The 19,675-nt window shown below is 40.7% G+C and overlaps 1 protein-coding gene across 1 annotated transcript in view; it reads left to right on the forward strand.

The window, feature by feature from the left end:
* The window catches only part of LOC108719737 (phosphatidylinositol 3,4,5-trisphosphate-dependent Rac exchanger 2 protein-like), a 191,465-nt gene that overhangs the window by 12,543 nt on the left and 159,247 nt on the right, over nucleotides 1–19,675 (forward strand). The window contains 2 exon segments of the mRNA XM_041567702.1: nucleotides 18,144–18,219; nucleotides 19,505–19,510. Of these exon segments, the coding sequence (XP_041423636.1) occupies nucleotides 18,144–18,219; nucleotides 19,505–19,510 (82 nt within the window).

Consider the following 19,675-nt stretch of genomic DNA (forward strand, 5'->3'; position numbering starts at 1 on the left):
TTGTAAAGGTATTGAACACTTTTAAGTCTTTCTAGAAAACCAAAGGCCATAATGAATTCTGTCACTTGAAAAAATGTAGTACCAGCTAACCTTGTGACAGCTTGATATGATTTATGCAATGATTATTACATATTACATGCATTATTAGTTATAACATCTGGAAAACACATGGTAGCTCATCTAAAGACCAACTTGTTTTGTTTTGAACCCGTATACAGTGGTTTTCCTGCTCAGAGACTCTGCCAATAAAAATAAAATGTTTGAATTGTAATGAAAATGCAGCAGGGACATAAAGTTGAAGTTGGCTCTCATATCATCTCACTTATTTATATAATGTCATAATGTTCTGCAGGCTGTGCAATAGATCTATGCATCTATTAAAACACTGGCATAACTGCCAAGGGGCATGGCATTATTATTATTAGCAAATATTTATTAAGCTCCAACGTATTGTGCAGTGCAGTGTACAAGTACACCATGGCCTGCCCCCCATTGGGTCTTTGTGCAATATCAGCTAGTGAATGGAGGGTGATGTGTTTTTGGCAGCCAGTGTATTGCTGAGGGGCCCAGTTTCAAGATCTGCAGTGCAAAAATTGACCAATATAAAGAGAAATGCTCAAAAGAGTGATCAATCGAGGATAACTGGTTTTGTCTGTGTCTGGTGATCATGAAACTAATATTCCAAAAAAAGTTGATTCTGCAGTCCAACTGTCACTCCCAAATGCCTCGAGTTGTAAAACACCACCCCCCAGGCATAAACTGCTGCTTGATAAAAGGGCAACTTGATTTAATTTCAAATATGCAAAACCTGTTTTTTCTAATTACTCTTTCATATATACTGTTTATCTGAGCAAAACAATGGAGCAAAGACCCTCTTAATTAATACAAACAAGAAACTGATCTTGCCTCGTTACTGGACTTTTGTCAGTTTAGGTGTGAATAAAAATATTAATATTAAGATGGTTGTACAAAGGCTGATAGTGTCTGCCTTGATTCTGATGTCTAATTTTGGCTTGTGTACAGTGCAAAACAACAGCCTCCTCCGCCAATATTTGTTTGGGCTTGGCTAGCTATTGGTCAGAATGGCTGTAAAGTTCCTCAGACAAGAGCAAGGCTCTTGATTATGGGTTTTCAATAGGGATGCACCAAATCCAGGATTCGGTATTTGGACGAATCTTTCGCTAAGGATTCAGGGGTTCGGCCAAATCCAAAAAAGTGGATTCGGTGAATCCCTAGTTTTCAAAGGCCCCTATGAATGCCCCATATGACCCACCAGCCTAGAAGGCAAAGTGTGGAAAGATATGCTTTTTTGATGACCTTTATTTTAGCATTACTGGTCAGCTTTGCTTACGCCACGTCTAGCGATAACCAAATAACAGTTTATCTGATTTCCAAGTTCATGGTACATTTTGTTACAGAGCATTATGATATATTTGCCTGTACGATTATTATTAAACATTTCTGTGAAAAATGCATATTCTGTACAATTCATCCAACAAGAGCCTGGATGGGTTTCCAACCAGAGGTTATCCTGCTGTTAGTTATAGTTTGCTGTTCCTCCACAAAGTGAAAACTGCTGGGGGATTATTGAAGTCACAGTTCAGCAGCAGCAGTTGGAGGGCCTCAGAGTGGATATCTCCAGTGAAGTAGAACTTGGATGGAAACATATAGAACATGCAATTTCTCCTGGAATGATTAAATCTATCTGTATCTATCTATCTATCTATCTATCTATCTATCTATCTATCTATCTATCTATCTATCTATCTATGTTTTTTCTCTTTAATTTTTGCCAGTTAGTTTGAAGGGGTATGAAGAAAATGGGCTCAAAGTCTAATAAATATTACATGGATAGTGGAAACCCCAGCACTTCCCTGGGGCCTCTAAGGTGCCCCAACCTTTTTTACCCATGACCCAAATCAAATGTAAAAGAGTTAGGGAGCAACACAACCATGAATAAAAGATTCTGAGGTGTCAAATAAGCCTGTGATTGGCTATTTGATAGCCCCTTTGTGGATTGACAGCCTACAGAAGGCTCTATTTGGCAGTACAGATTTTCATGAAACTAAAAATGGCCTCCAAACCAGGAATTAAAAAATAAGCACCTGCTTTGAGGCCACTAGGTGCAACATCCAAGGAGTAGTAGCAACATGTTTGTTAATTGAGCCAGTGGTTGGGAATCCCTGCACTAAGGTATGTGTTTTTGCTGGTACACTCATGTCACTGCAAAAGTGCACAGTTAATTGGGGAGCACATTGAAATGTTCTATGCTGTACGTGACCAGCATACTGCGTATGCACATGATGCACAGTTTTTTAAGTGCATACACTACATTATGTTAGTAATTTAGCCATTGCATTAGCCTAAATAACAGTCCCTTCTTTGAATGCATACACATTTATCAGAGTAGTCTGCCAGTTATCTTATACATAATAAAAGAATTTGTAAGATTTTATTAAGATATTCAAACCATACAGTGAAACCTCAGATGCATTTCGACATACTTTGGTCCATACAAATCCTTTGAAGGGGTCACATGTGGCCTATGGGCTTCCAGTTTGACAACTCTTCTATATAATAAGTGTAAAGAGAAAATTGGAAGTCACTCAAGTTATGCAGCCTCGCTGAATGCTTCAATAAATCCTGTGGAGGCAGTTTTGCACCAGCATTGCGTGAGTGACTTCCATGTTTTCTCTTTACACTGGTATACACAGCCGAAAGCCACAGCGTCTTGGTATGTGTTCACTCTGCTAGAGATTGTTTAAAGAAGAATTTAAGTGCACATCAATTATATTTATTATTTAGATCTTCTATAATAAGTGCTTAGGAAATATAATTTGTATTCCTATATTTTATTATATGCCTATATCTGATGTTCTAAAGGCTGGATGTCTGACATCAGATGCACTCCCCGTTAAACTCAACTTTTCAAAAAGCTCCCTAACACTTTTGTTGCTTCTGTAACAGGAGCTGGTGAATAATTGCCTTTTTGAAATAAAATATCACGTTAATGGAAGAGAAGGGTTTTGGCTAGCTGCAATTAAGGTAAGGCACTGTGATTTCCTTTTCTCTGTAAAGAGGCCAGAGGAGGTCAGAGAGGGAGAAAAGGAAGCAAGAACACAATTGTTATACAATATCAGAATAAGTTTTACTGAACTCCCAACGTCTGGCAGAATGAGTCCCACTTGGAAATCTAGGCCCAGTTTCTCAGTTAGCTGACAGCCTGCTCTTTACCTTTGCCCTTACTGTGAAATTTATGATGTGAAGGTTGCCAAGGAAAATTAAACAAAATGAACTCCATTTGGTCAAAAACAATAGCTATTAAGCTTTTGTAGACTACTTAGTTACTGTAAAGAGCACTGGTCACAGCCTCAAACACCTTCATCACAAGTTTTATTTAGTAATTATGGAACCCTGGACTGCAGTAAGCAAGTCAAATAAATTAGAACTATATATAGATACAAATACAATATATGTCATCAAGGGCCTGTTTCTTCCTTATTGTCAGGGCCCGAAAGCACAATTTGGAGTGCGGACCAAAGAGGGAGCACATAGGCAAACACAGTTCGCGGTACAATGGATTAGGCAGAAGAATCGTCAGTTCAGGCAAAGGTCGTCCAGGCAGCAAGATATCGTGGTCGAGGTTTCAGGCAAAGGTCAGTCCAGGCAGCGAAGAATCAAGGTCGAGGTTTCAGGCAAAGTTCGAGAATCAAGAATCAATATTTAGAAAACACCCAGGAACTCTAGATAGAAGAACCTATACTCGGGCGCTGAGAGAACCTTCTGGCGACCTTAAATAGGTGGATTTTTCGCGCCAAAACGTGCTAGATGACGTCACAGGACGTGTGCCAGAATGTGCGCCAGCGTCTGCACGATTTGGACGCCAGTGTCTAAAGGATGCGCCAGCGTTAATACGCTGCGCGAAAACGCCAGCGTTAATACGGTGCGTGAAAACGTCAGCGTCACGCTGGCGTCTGACGGCCGCATGGCCTCTTCTGGGCACCGCCATCTTGGACGCGCAAAGGACGCCTTACACTTATATTGTTATCACATCAATAATTTTTTTTAAATGAATGACTTTATATACATTAAGAATATAACATGCTTATATGGGAGACAAAAGAGCCTTAGAGGCAGTTGTCAACCTTTCTAATGACTTCATTATTACTCAAAATATTGTTATTTTAACACCAGTTTTTCATTATTTATTGTATTTGACATTCCAGTGGGTTTGATGCTTCAACAGCCTTTAAAATATATCCTTTCATAATATATCCATGTAATAAAAATTGTAGCACTCATAGGAATTATAAATAAAAGTTATTTGTTGGTGGTTATTAATAAATTCACTTATTTATAAGTCCTATGAGTGCTCCATATTTTATTATATGGATACACATTTCACTGCCTCAAGAGTGTAACTACAAAGGAAACAGACCATGTGGCTGCAGGGGGGCCCAGGAGGTATAGGGGGCCCATGAGACACTAATTCATATACAGTTTCAATAAATATTGGTAAAACCATACCTCCCAACTGTCCCTTTTTCAGAGGGACAGTCTCTCTTTTGACAGCTCAACATGAGGTCCCTCATTTGTACTGAAAAGTCCCTCTTTTCTCTGCACTGAACAGCCAGAAAAAGAAACAAAGTTTCTAACTTATTTGGCTTTTGGCAGAGAGGCCAGTACAGCTAACAGGTGCAACTAAGATACTTTATAACAATTTTGAGATAAGAAAATAAGTAATTATAACAGTTTAGATAAGGAGAAATATTTTCAGATTTTTATAACCTGCCAAACTTTGTAAAATGAACATGGTAATTACGGGGTGTGGCCACAAAAATGGGTGTGGTCAAAACAATTCACCCCGCTACATGACAAAAAATTTTTTGTCCCTCTTTTTACTTCCAAAATGTTGGGAGGTATGGTAAAACAGGTCAACCACTAGACATTTTGTGCTCTCCATAGTTTGCATCCAATATACCCTGCATTAAAAAGGCCTAAAATTGCTCTCATACAGTGTTGGGTAGAGCTTGGAGCCAGATTGCCATGACATTTTGGTGTGGCCAAAATGCATCATATAAATGGACTTACTGGGTGAATGGCTCTGCATGTGCAACATTTGTGTATTGTATTAAATAATGTGTAGTGTATTAAATAATGTTCCAATACAAGAAAATACAAAAATATAAGGAGTGAAGACCTTGTACCAGTGGCACATGGGTCATCTTAATACCACTGTAATTAGGTGTAAAACAACCCCATCAGCCTGTCAGTGGTTCTAAAGAGAGGTTGTGCCAATGGGCAGACCTGGCAGTGACAGACAGAACATCAGAAATGCCCACTTCTTCTTCACTGAGCAATGATCTATCTGTCACAGGGGTTCCTATACATCACTATGTGAAAGCAGGGACTAGGCGCTGCTATTTTCTACCTGTTCACAGTGGTGTTCAAAATGCACTTTATGCTACAATCTACTGTACTAAGTAATGTCTAATCTCCTTGTGTTTTTACAACAGGAGAATGTAATGTATGGTGGTAATTAAACATCTTGGCTGGAAGAGAGCTATGGTTAACATTAGTGTTTGTCTAGTATTTCACTGTAATTCTCCTACCGCACACCTGTAGTTCACCAATCCTGCAATTGGTGATGCGTTCCTTCCGTTGACCCGGCCGGGTCCCTTAGCAACCAATGTGTATAAGAAACGGATTGACACACACGCTGATTAATACAGTCGGGGAATATCCCCTTTTATTCAGCCACCAAACATCAACGTTTCGGGGGGAAACACCCACCCTTCATCAGGATGAAGGGTTTCTTATACACACTAGTATTTCACTGGCCTAGCCAATAAAAAACTGTCCAAGGCCGGGATTATTATGTAAATTTGTAGTTACCATTTCTTCTTTCACCAATTTGCCCCAATCCCTGTTTATCATTGAGCCCCCCTCCTCCCCTACCTTCCAATCTACCCCTTTACAACCCCAACTCCAATCTCTTATGTCCCCACCCCATATGTCAATGTCATGCCAGCTTTTTAGTCTTGTCCTTAGTTTTTTTTTTTTTTTTTAGACAGGAGAGCTGGTTTGTGCTATATTGATTAAACGATCAGAACTGGGAGCAAAGAAAGGTATTGTGCAAATAAATAATTTTCAGTTGCATTTAGAGTTACAAACTTTAAAACCAGTGTATATTTTTCTCACTACATACCAAAGGTTTCACTCTGCTTTTTGCCTAATCTCTGTCAAAATTGAAATCAGATACACCGCATTATTATAAACCATTTATTCAGCTTTTCATCCCAGCTTCCCTTTCAAATGTGCGGAGTTGGTGGAAAATCAAATTTTCTGCTGAAGGTTTTTTGAACTGTAAAAAAATGATGAGCGGGCAGCACACTGTGGGGGGCACAATGGGATACTGTAGCCTTGCCAGAATATGCCAGTCATTGGAGCTACTGATTTTATTATAAAACGAACAATCTTGGCAAAGTGTCCTGCACTATTTATTCACTCATTACACTGAAATGTAAAAATATCTGCTATTAAGAATATTGTCCTATTGTTACAGTTTTACCTGTGAACAGCATATAACATAAGCAAAAATAAAAGAAACTTTTATTTTTTTAATCATCATAAAGACATAGGGCTGCTGTTCTACTTCCCACTAGCCCTATGCATTCATTACAAATTAAACTTTCCCTATACAAACCATTAAATATTAGAATAAGTTTTAGCTTGCACCGAATTATTATTTAGAATAGGATTGTATCTACATCAAAGTTCTCATTGAAGGTGATGGGCAAACTTTATAAAGAAAGTAAAATTGTTTACTGATGTAAACAACAAAATAAAGCTTATCGCTAGCATGTTTGGGCAGGTGGCAGAAATATGTAATGCAGAGCCTTCCGCCTCTGTGCTGGGACCTCCCATTGAGTGACATTACTGTGCTGCCCCAACCCATTACTCCAGACTTAAAGAGGTTTAGGTTGGGAATGGTTGGGTAATAGTTGGTTGTGGGTTGGAAACTTTCCATCCCACTCTCCACTAATAATTACATCCTTAATTTTCCCTATTCAGAACAGCTGAAAGCCTTAAAGCATAGGACTGGTGGGCCCCTTTCCACAGTAAGTCTTTGCTGATCCTCTAGCAAATTCCTCCAATTCTGTATGTAGGCATTTGAACTGTGTCCTAGGGTGCTAACACTTTGAGTACCTTTTGTCAGAGAACTAAGAAAGTGTTTACTATAAGCTGATGTTGAGTGCTTCAGAAATGGGGGTCCAACTTTGAAACTAACTACATTGCCGTAATGGAGAAGCTATGGTGCTGGCAGGAGTTTTCTTCTGGACTATAACAATAGAGGGCCTACTGATACCTGGAGTTACCACTGGAAGCTTCCAAATGTCCATCTCTGATTCCGTTAGAGCCATTCTAATGTATAGACTCTAAAGAAAGATAGTGTTCATCATTCATCATTTAAACAACATTTTTCATTAAACGAAAAAGCAGAGAGGGACTGTAGGTTTTTGCTGACAGGATGATGAGTGAAGTACAGTTTGGTAGTGGAAATGCTATCCTATATAACGGTGCAGGGGGCCTCAGAGATTTCATTGAGAGGGCACAGCCTCAAGACCAGTTAGAGTGATATTTGAAGACAACACTTACATTATTTGCTATTTCAGATAATCCTGAAAGGCCAGAAGGACAAATACTTATTTGCTTTAGGGCCTAAAATATCAAACTGTCATCTCTGCCCAGCTTATTATAGGTTGCTTACTTGAAGAAGCCAAGGCAAGGGGCAAGGAGAATTGAACTGCCTACACATTCTAGCCTTAGACAGGTATCCCTGGTCTCTGGATTTCCATGTCAGTGAGGGGCGTTTATTAACACTGGGCAAATTTGCCCATGGGCAGTAACCCATGGCAACCAATCAAATTGTTGCATTCATTGTTATTTTTAAAGTTGGCTTTAAAAAGCTTATCGCTGATTGGTTACTATAGGAAACTTCCCATGGGCAAATTTGCCCAGTGTTGATAAATGAGTCCCAGTGAGTCAGGCATCCATGGAGTCTGGTCACATAAGCACTCTCAATGTCATTTTGTGTAAATGACCCATTAATCACAGCAAGTGAGTTACCAATTGTACTCTAGCCATAAGTATTCTCCTTTTAATGGCATATACATAGGTTTCTTAAGACATTTTTATTAATAAGGGAAAGCATTAAATGGGAAGTAAAGTCTAAAACAGATTAAGAAATTCTGTATTTTGTATACTAAACATAAACATGAATTTACTGCACCACAAGCCTAATCAAACAAATAATTTATGCTTTCAAAGTTGGCCATAGGGGCTGTCATCTTGAAAACATCTTTGCAAGACCAAGACTGCGCACATGCTCAGTGTGGTCTGGGCTGGTTAGGGATAAATTATCAAAACAGCACAAGTTAAATAATATCTGCCAGAAGCCGATACAGCAAGACTGATTAATAATCAGAATATACAGACTGCACTGGGTCCTGTGTTGTCATGTAATCTAATGTCTTTTTATATTGTTTAATACAAACTTTCTCCAACTCTGCAGCAAAATAATCCTCCAAATACAATCCCAGTTTATCTGTTTGAATCTGACTCCATGATCTTTGTTCCTGCAGCTGGAGTTGGGAACAGTAAAGGGGATGTAAAGGCAAAAATAAAATCCAATACAAATCTCTACACAGTCGCCCACTGCTCTACAGGGAAACAAACAAAGCTGCTTGAGTTCTGCATGCTGGGAAGGCGGGGATTCCCCCCTGCTGTTCATATGTATGATTGTTTCCCTGCAGAGCAGTTAGGGACCGTCTGACAATTCCTATCCACAGCAGTAAAAGAAGGGAGAATTTCACTACATACAGTCAGGTTTTTTACAAAAACGGTACACATTTTTTAATTAAAGAATATTGGAGATAGGTTTCTTTTTCATTAATGAAAGTAAAAATGGGATTTTATGTTTTTTGCCTTTACATGCCCTTTAATAATGTGTAATTATATCACCTAGAATACACATGACATTCACATTTTAGGAGATAACTATATAAAAGACAAAAAAGTTAGTTCAATGTGTATAACTTGTCTGATAATAAGTCCAAGGTCACAAGACTAATGTATTAGTAATCTTTCTGAGAAGAAGCATTTGAATGAACTTGGATCAGCCCATAGTAGGCTGAAGCTTGTTAGTAACTGAGCAATTAATTGTGACAAACTTTGCATGTAAATGCGATTGGGCTGGTTCCCATGGGATACCTATTGCTGAATCCATGCATTTGTTTCTGTATATGACCTGTCATTCCAAGTTATCTACTTTGTATCTGACCAAATATCGTTTCCATTTTTTGGCTGCATCTGTATTTGACCTATTATTTCTACCATGTATCTGACTATGTGTGTAATATTTGTATTTTTCCAGTATTTTTACTTGCAATTCTAATTATTAGGTAATCCTTCTTGTTATAATGCATACAGTACAGAATCAATTTAAATACGTTTTAGAGCTTTCTACATAACTTCATTTTGTCATTGGCCAAATTGATTTTCTTACTGGGGAGTTTTGATTCTTTCTGATGAAAAGTTCCCTTTAAAGTGCTAATGCTGAATATGCTGAATGACTTTTGGGGGCCAGATCATTAGCAATCGCAGTATTCAGCAAAGAGAAGTTCAAGGTTGCTATTGGCAGTGGGTGTAGGGGGATGGCATGTCCCATTCCGGCAGATCCCTGCCACATTGTTTGCTACTGATTTGATGGAAATGTTTCTTTTCATGTGTGACAAGCAATTGGTTCCGCTGTGCAGTGAAAAGAAGCAGTAAGCATGTAAAACATTCAATCAATTGCCTTGATGCTTTCAGACCTTTCCAAACACTTTTTCCCCTGTTTCTGATCAAAACCTTGTTTCTGATCAAGACCTGCATCTAATGCCAGACTAGTTTAATGAACTAATGGGGAGCCATGTGGTTATACACTGCCAAGATAATTATTGAAATTTCTGTGGGATTATTTGTTGTGCTAAGGAGATGTGGACTACAGGTTATGGTCCGCAATATGCAACACCCTTGTGCTAGAGATGTCACCTAGAATAAGTCTGTGACCACTGGCCAGCAACTAATTTAAAGGACTATTAGACAATATTTTTGCTTTATGCAAATGTCTTTATATCCAGAATGCTTGGGACCCAGGTTTTCCAGATAACAGATCTTTCTGTAGTTTGTATCTTCATATCTAAAGTCTACAAGAAAATCATTTAAACTTTAAATAAACCAAATAGGCTGCTTTTGCTTCCAATGAGGATTAATCATAGCTTAGTTTGAGTCAAGTACATGGTACCATTTTATTATTATAGAGAAGAAGGAAATAATCAAATTGTTCAAATTTTACAAAATAAATGATTTCCTTTTTCTCTATAATAGTAAAACAGTATATTTTACATGATCCCAGCTAACATATAATTAATCCTTATTGGAGGCAAAACAATCCTACTGAGTTGAATGTTAAGTTATTTTTTAGTGGACTTAAAGTATGGAGATCCAAATTATGGAAAGATCCCTTTAACTGGAAACCCCCTGGTTCCAAGCATTCTGAATAACAAGCACCTGTAGTTACCTGTCTGGTAAAGCCTTGGAATGGGCATCACCTCTGTGGGAGAAAGAGGATCCCTTAATCGATGACTCCAAGGCCTTTATCCGAGATCTGTGCACTGTGTTTGATGCTCCCGGCCGGGCAACGTCCGCCTCTTCACGCCTGTTCCAGATTCGTCAGGGAACGCGTTCAGTGCCTGAATACGCTATTGAATTCCGCACATTGGTTGCCGAGACTGGCTGGAACAATAACAGCTACCATGCCGCTTTCTACAACGGGCTCTCTATGCGCCTTAAGGATGATCTGGTCTCTCGTGAGTTGCCTACACGCTGGGAGGATCTTATTGCCCTGGCAGTCAAGGTGGATACTCGACAAAGAGAGCACCAGGCTGTTAAAGAATGAGTAAGGAAGTTTCAACCCACCCTGGCTCCTCGCTTCCAGATACCTTTTCTCCCCAGCACTGCTGCTTCTTCTTCCTCGGCTCCTGTTTCTTCTCCCACTCCCACTGAAGAGCCTATGCAGATTGGTCGTGCTCGTCTTTCCGAACAGGAAAAATTGCGGAGCAGGGCTGCAGGACTTTGCTTATATTGTGGGGGCAAATCCCACTTTGCCCATGAGTGCCCTGTGAAGTCGGGAAACGCCAATGCCTAGGGGAAACTTACCTGGGCAGAATTGATCATCTTCCCCAATCCTCTGCTCATCGTTTTCTTCTTCCGGCTTGCATCCAAGACCATTTCTACTCAAGCCTTCCTTGACTCCGGCGCAGCTGGAAACTTCTTGGACAAAGCATTTGCGGAATGTCATTCCATTCCTCTACAAAGCTTGGCTGTACCACTCCGAGTCCTAGCCATAGATGACCGGCCACTTTCTTCTGCCTTCATCTTCAAGTCATCGCAAGAATTATCTTTCAAAGTGGGCACCTTGCATACTGAAAGACTCATTTCTGCTGATTGATTGCCCGTCAACTCCAGTAGTCCTAGGACTTCCATGTGTCACGGTCGGCACCCAACACCAGAACAAACACCAGGCACCCTGGTCTCGGCTCGTACTTCACCAGTAGTGTGACCGCCTTTGGGCCTCGGGAGGAGCCCTCGGCTTACTTGGATGCCACCTGGACTTAAACGAGAGGTGCAAGATGAGGGTTCTGGATAGACAGAGGGGCACGACAGTAAAGCAAAGTCTTTTGGACAGAAGATCATAGTACAAGGCGTTTAGGCAAAAGAGTAGTCAGAACAGGCCGGGTCGAGGCAGGCAGAGAGTAAACATTATCAGGCAGGCAAGGGTCAAACCAGGAAGTCAATCAGAGGGTTAATCGGAGGAGGTAGTCGCTAATCAGGCAAGGGTCAAAATCCAGAAGTCAGAATAGTCAAAACAGCCAGGCAGGGGTCAAAAACAGGTATCAAACAGGTTCAGAGTATAGCACAAAGCTCAAAGCACCAGGAAACAAAATCCTATCATGGGCAATGATAACTGTGGGAATGCCCTTTACATACTTTTTGAATTTGGCGCCTCTCGCGCAGACGTCATTACGTCAGCGCGCATGCGCCTTTAAATCAGAAGTGCGCATGCGCGTGCGCACTAGGGAGCTGGCACAGGACGAGCAGCGCGGCGTGACGGGCGTCCCCGTCGAGGGGGCGGCAGGCATCCCTGCCGTCCCCCCACTAGACCACCAGGACAAGGTATTTTTATTACACCTTGGTTGCGCATCCATAAACCTGTCATTAAACCGGTCCGCAACTCAAATTTCTCGCTGGAGCTTCTTCTGTCAACAGAACTGTCTTCCGGCCCGGCCCCTTGTCAAGATATCTTCCGTTGTTCCTAATCCCTCCATACCTCCTGCCTATCAAGACTTCTCTGATGTCTTCAACAAAAAATCTGCTGAAACTCTTCCTCCTCATCGGTCTTACGATTGCCCTATCGAGCTTCTTCCTGGTACTATGCCTCCTCGAGGACGTACTTATCCGCTCTCTCCATCTGAAACTGCAGCGATGAAAGAGTACATCCAGGAAAATCTCCTAAGAGGCTTCATTCGTCGTTCTTCTTCTTCTCCTGCTGGTGCGGGGTTCTTCTTTGTTGAAAAAAAGGATGGCAGTCTACGACCTTGCATCGATTACCGTGGCTTAAACAAAATAACTGTGAAAAACCGCTACCCTCTACCCCTCATTTCCGAGTTATTTGATTAGCTCAAGGGTGCCAGCATATTCACCAAGCTAGATCTTCGTGGGGCCTATAATCTCATCCGGATCAGAGAGGGTGATGAATGGAAAACCGCGTTTAATACTCGTGATGGGCACTACGAGTATCTCGTGATGCCTTTTGGACTTTGTAACGCTCCTGCGGTTTTTCAAGAGCTAGTTAACGACATCTTCCGGGACTTGCTAGGCCTAAGTGTAGTCGTTTACTTGGACGACATTCTAATTTTTTCCTCAAACCTCATTGAACACCGGATCCAGGTGCGGGAAGTCTTATCTCGTCTGAGGAAGAATAATCTTTTCGCCAAACTGGAAAAATTCTCCTTCAAAGTTTCTTCTATTCCCTTTCTGGGGTACATTATTTCCCAACAAGGCTTCAAGATGGACCCAGCAAAAGTTTCGGCGATCCAGGATTGGCCCCTCCCCACCAGCACCAAAGCTATCCAGAGGTTTATTGGTTTTGCCAATTATTACAGACAGTTCATCAAAGGCTTCTCGTCTAAGATTTCTCCTATCCTGTCCCTCATCCGGAAAGGTGGGAGACCTCAATGCTGGCTCCAATCCTTAGACACCCTGACCCTCTTCTACCATTCTTCATTGAGGTGGATGCCTCTGATGTCGGGGCTGGAGCTGTATTGTCCCAAAGGTCTTCGAATGATGGGAAATTGCATCCTTGTGCTTTCTTTTCTAAAAAGTTTTCTTCTCCTGAGCAGAACTATGACGTGGGAAACCGTGAGCTGTTGGCTGTCAAATTAGCGCTAGAAGAGTGGAGACATTTGTTGGAAGGTTCCTCTGTGACTGTGTCTATCTTCACTGATCACAAAAACCTCGAATACATCCAGTCTCTTAAACGCCTTAATCCCAGGCAAGCTAGGTGGGCACTCTTCTTCTCAAAATACAACTTTATTATCACGTTCCGTCCTGGGTCCAGAAACAAGAAGGCAGACACTCTTTCTAGAAGCTTCATTCCTGAAAATACTTGTTCTGAGGATCCTGAACCCATTGTGCCTCCTATCAAGATTATTGCTGCCTTATTTCCCACCATGGCCTCCCAGTTGCTATCAGCACAATCTTCTGCTCCTGGCGATACTCCTTTTGGAGTAGCATTTGTTCCTCCAGATCTTCGTCACTCCATCCTGTCTCAGTCCCATAACTCCAGTCAGGCCGGCCATACTGGAATTAAGAAGACTACCGAACATCTGTCTCGCCTGGTGTGGTGGCCTTCACTCCGGAAGGACGTCAAGAACTTTGTTTCTTCTTGTTCCACTTGTGCTGCCTCTAAGTCTGGTCACTCCCCTCCTAAGGGACTGCTTCTGCCTTTACCCATTCCCTCCCGACCATGGATTTCATTGTGGATTTACCTGTCTCCCTTGGACATACGGTCATCTGGGTCGTGAATGACAGGTTCAGCAAGATGGCCCATTTCATTCCTCTGCGCAAGTTGCCTTCTGCTCAAGAACTTTCTAAATTGTTTATTCAGCATATCTTTCGCCTTCATGGATTCCCGGCTGAAGTTGTGTCCGACAGAGGTTCCCAATTCGTTTCCAAATTTTGGAGATCCCTATGTAAAGCACTTCACATCTCTCTCCAGTTTTCCTCTGCCTACCACCCTCAATCCAATGGCGCTGCAGAGAGAGTCAACCAAGCATTAGAGCAATTTTTTCATTGCCATGTGTCTTTATGCCAGGATGACTGGGCAGATCTACTCCCCTGGGCTGAATTTGCTCACAACAATGCTATGCACACTTTTTTTCTGAGAGGTCCCCATTCTTTTGTGTCTACAGGCAGAATCCTCTAGCGTTCCCTCAAGATCTTCTTCTCACAAACGTTGCTGCCAATGATCAAACCGCTCACATGCTCGCTATCTGGCTCGCCACTAAAGCCAATTTGGAAAAGAGTTCTCTTTCTCAAAAGAAATTTGCAGACAAGAGAAGAATTTCTTCCCCTCAATATAATCTCGGTGACAAAGTCTGGTTATCTACACGAAACATCCGTCTCAGAGTGCCTACTCCCAAACTCGGTCCCAAGTTCATCGGTCCTTTTCCAATTGTTGAGATTATTAATCCTGTGGCAGTTCTTCTTCAGCTTCCCCCAGAGATGCGGGTTCCTAATGTCTTCCATGTGTCTCTTCTCAAGCCTGCAATAAACTCTTCTTCTTCTTCATCCTCTCCCACTCCTGTTCTTGTTGATGGGCACCAGGAGTTTGAAGTCAAGAGAATTCTGGACTCCCGGATTTCCAGGGGTGTGTTGCAGTACCTGATTGAGTGGAAGGGGTTCGGTCCCGAGGAGTGCTCCTGGGTGAGAGATTCTGACGTCCATGCTCCCCTTCTTATCCGAAGATTCCACAAACAGTTTCCATCCAGTCCCAGTCATGGTGGTCCTGAGGCCCCCCCTAAGGAAGGGGGTACTGTAATGGAAATGGAAGTCACTCACATCCAAGATGGCGACAGCATCCAAAATGGCGACCCCTTGCCTCTCCATGTGGATCCTGTTGGTCGCAGCGATATGACACCAGCGTCTTCCCGCCTGCCGATTGGTCGCGGGGTCAGAACGTCTAAACGCCAGCATCTGGACTACAGCGTCAGCGTCATGACGCAATTGACCCTTCGCTGCCTGGATTGAACTTTTGCCTGGACTTTAACTATTCTCTTGAAGGTTTGAAGAAGTAGCAGGGGGATACTTCTGAATGCCTTTAGGGGTAAGATCAGGTTGAAGGCCAGTTAAGATGATATTTAGTATGTGTAAGGAAAACAACTCACCTTCCGCGAGATGGTGGCGTCCTCGTGGTGCTTCCTGGGCACAGCTCTGTGATGTCAGCACCATCGCCCGATTGGACACCAGCGCAAAGATGCCTGCGCCAAAACGCCAGCGTCATGACGTCATCACGTTCATTTTTGGCTCCAAAGGAGGGCTATTTAAAGCGCCAGAACACTCCAGACCGTGGCCTACAATAGGTTCCACATAGTGAGTTCCTGGGTGCACTATATTACTTCTGCTATTGATCCTGATCTTGACCTTGCCTGTAAAACCATGTATTGAACCTTTGCCGCCTGTACCAACCCTTTTGCCTGGTCCTGACTTCACCTTTCTCTTAACCCTATGGATACCTCGAACTGGTTGGACTGTGCTTCCTCCTTGGTCCGCTACCCCTGGCTGAGCCTTCGGGCCCCTTACAGTATGTAAACCCATTTGCTGTCCTAGATATTCTTAAAACTATGGCTAAATGACTGATACACCAATATTTTTTGTGTCTGTAACACTATTAGCTAAAGAGGGCCCTGACCAAAGGTTGGGCCATCAAAGAGGATTTTGAAAAAAATACAACAATCACTTTTATATATGATGGATAAGAAAACATTACAAATGATTTTAAAAAATCATGAACAATTTACATACTTACACCAGAGTATTTAGCAGAATCACATCTACATTTTATGATCACTTCATATAAACTTCTTTTTTTGGTTTAACACCAGGCTGAACATCAAAGCTTTGTGTTGGTTTTCAGAACTTTTTTTTTACTTTCTACTGATTTAGTTAGTACTTGATCTCTTGTGGAAAGATACTAATGTAATTGGATATACAAAATGCCAATAAAATAAATATTCTTCTGAATGCACTTTTTTTTTTGTAAACTGTAAATTATATTGTTTTTCTTTCCAGGTGCTCACTTTACTGGCAGATGTTGCCTCTATAAAGGCAGATAGTATTAGTGAAAGACCTGATACCTAGGGGGTTCATTCATCTCAATATTTTCTTCTACAAACTCAGATCAAATCCCCTCGGGTTTTTTACCCTTATTTATATTACATTGTCCCAAAAATTTGCTTTGCAGGAAAAAAAACTGATTTTCAAGATTTTTTCAGATTTTTCACCCGAAAAATTTAGGGTATTACTCGAAACCCAGCTCACATCAAACAATTATTGGAACTTCTCCCATTGACTTATATGCAACCTCGACAAGTCTGAGATGCCGGATTTCTTGATCCGGACTTTTCCATCCTCGGGCTTTAATAAATTCTGAAAAATCCGTGATTTTTTTAAAAGTCTGAATTTTTCGTGATTTTTGCATTCAGAGTTTAGTAAATAACCCCAAAAATGTTACAATACACCCTGGATAATACAAATTTGTTTAGCCACATTCTTCTTTTTCCAGAATGGCTAACTTATCTTCAGAAAAAACACAACTCCAATAGCCAGTATGACAATACATTCATCATTGTATAATCTTCCCAAATTTGCCCCCTGAATTAAAAAAGAAAGAAAAATCAATGGCATTTTTATAATGCAATTGTAGAGTTAACATTTTTGGAAACAGTAACAGGCTTTTATATTTCAGCATTTTCCACATGGGCAGAAACATAAAATGTGTAATATGTGAGTAAATAATTGTTCTTAGCACTCTGCTTTCTCTGGTTGCTTCTAGATTTCCTTATGAAACTCAACCCAATAGTATTATTACTATCTTAAGCAAAGCGAAAGTTTGTGTTAATATGTTATTTTTTTCTGGACAATGAAGGCAAATGTTCTTCTAGAATACATATTAAAAGGTACAAATAGCTGTTAAGATTGTGTTATGATTTACTAAACTAGGATTGGATATCGCGCCATCCTGTATTTATTACATGCGTTCTATAAACTTTATAATCTCTTTTCAAACATCCCATTACTTTGGGTTCATGGTGGTTATTACAAATTTACTGGTGAGAACAGTGTCTGTAGATTTGAAATTCGGGTTCTGGCCCTATTTGGTGATTTACCAGCCGGGTGCCATGGGTCTGGCTGTGTACACAGTATGGGGGTGTGACACTGGCCTAAAGGTTCCAGGTTGAGAATGAAGAGGCTATTTGTTTGAGAGGGTACCAGACAGATTACTGAACATAGAAATCAGCCCATGGTTTAAAGGAGAACTAAACCCTAAATATGAATGTGGCTAAAAATGCCATATTTTGTATACTGAACCTTTTTGCACCAGCCTAAAGTTTCAGCTTGTTAATAGCAGAAATGATCCAGGACTACAAACTTGTCACAGGGGGTCAGAGTGTCACCCACTGTGACACTCACATGCTCAGTGGGCTCTGAGCAGCTGTTGAGAAGCTAAGCTTAGGGGTCATCACACATTATCAACAGAAAATGAGGTTGGTCTGTAATACAAGCTGATGCTTACATTTCTACCTACTTCTTTAGTTAGGCTTTAGTTCTCCTTTAAATGGTAGACTAGAAGATAATTAGAAACAACTTTAGAACTTTAGAAACAAAGCCAGTCTTAAAATATGTATAAACTGTCATTACTTATGTATTCATTTGATATTAATTAACATATTTCAGAAATTTATTTTATTTCCCCACAGGCATTTTTTCATCGAATGATGCAGTATGCTGCTCTGAAAGCTGATAAGAATGTTACAGAAGAGACTGTTAAGGTTAGTTTTTATTTTACTGCTATTTTTGCAGTAAATCACAAAAATATAAGATCTCACCAAAATCTATTGGATTCAGGGGCTTCTGTGCTGTATTTATATCAATTTAACCAAGTGATTAGAAAAAAACTTTCATAGGCAAAGAGTATTGAATTCTTAAAAGGAATTATTGCCATAACCTTTAAGGCCCCCATACAAGGGCCAATAAAAGCTGCCGACAGACGGAGTCGGCAGTTTATTGGCCGTGTTTGTGGACATCCTTTGGGCGTCCCAGATCGATATCTGGCCAAAAGTAAACCAGATGCCGATCGGGCAGGGTAAAAAACCCCGTCGGATCACAGCTGCATCTGTTCATTGATGCGGCCCTGAGATCCGACCACCCGTATTGCCTCTATTCTGATCCAATCGTTGGGCCCTAGGGCCAATGATCGGATCAGCCCGATGTTGCCCACCTCAATGTGGACATATCATGGAGAGATCTGCTCGTTTGGGGATCTCCCTGTGTATGGCCACCTTTACAGAGGCAAGAGACAGACATAACAATGCTTTGTTTGTCTTCTTTCTGTTTACATGAATAAACATGATGTTGACTTTATGCTTTATTAGTTCCTTTGGTTCTCATCACGTGTCCAGTAATAGATCATACACCAGTCCACAAGACCACTTTATCAAACCATGCTTTTCTTAAGGGATTGAGTATCAGAACATAATCAGCCAAACTTTCTTACAACATGTCTACACATCTGCATAACCAAACTGCAAGACCAGTGAAATTGGCCTTGCAGTTTGCAATATCCAGACTTTCCAATGTCCTGATAAAATGCTGTATTTGGGTGCATTCATGATGGCAGTCATCACATTTTTAAATGCATCAACTTCTTGGCGATACTGTCATTCCCCTATCCTTGTAGTGCCATAGGCAAAATGTTTTCGGTTCTTGTATGGTGAGAGTTTTCATTAAAACAATTCTCAGGTACTTTTTTTACTCTTCAACTAATTAGTTGAAGGCGATCTCCCTTAGACTCCATTTTTAGCAAATTATTAAAAAATGTTTTTCATGATTTCCTTTATCTCTGTAATAATAAATCTGGACTGTATCTTAATATAGCTGCATACATCCATATTGGTGGCAAAACAGTCCTATTTATTTATATATATTTATTTAGCAGAAAATATATGGTGATCCAAATTATGGAAGGAATCCACACCTGTATATTATATATACTTTATTCTGATACAATACTTTACAGATAGGGTAAATATTTTAATATTGGATAGTGATTTAGAATTAGGGTTCTGTGTGCCATTCAGTGGCAGTGGCTTGTTTCACAGTAAACTAATATCCTTTGATGGGAAAATATAACCTGTATTTATTGTAGATTTTTATGGTTTGCCCTATTTTATGAGCAGGATGTTTCTTATGTCAATATTTGCATTAGTATTGAGCAAGAACCCTCCATATA

Source organism: Xenopus laevis, chromosome 6S (genome assembly GCF_017654675.1).
Source record: "Xenopus laevis strain J_2021 chromosome 6S, Xenopus_laevis_v10.1, whole genome shotgun sequence".
NCBI lineage: Eukaryota > Metazoa > Chordata > Amphibia > Anura > Pipidae > Xenopus > Xenopus laevis.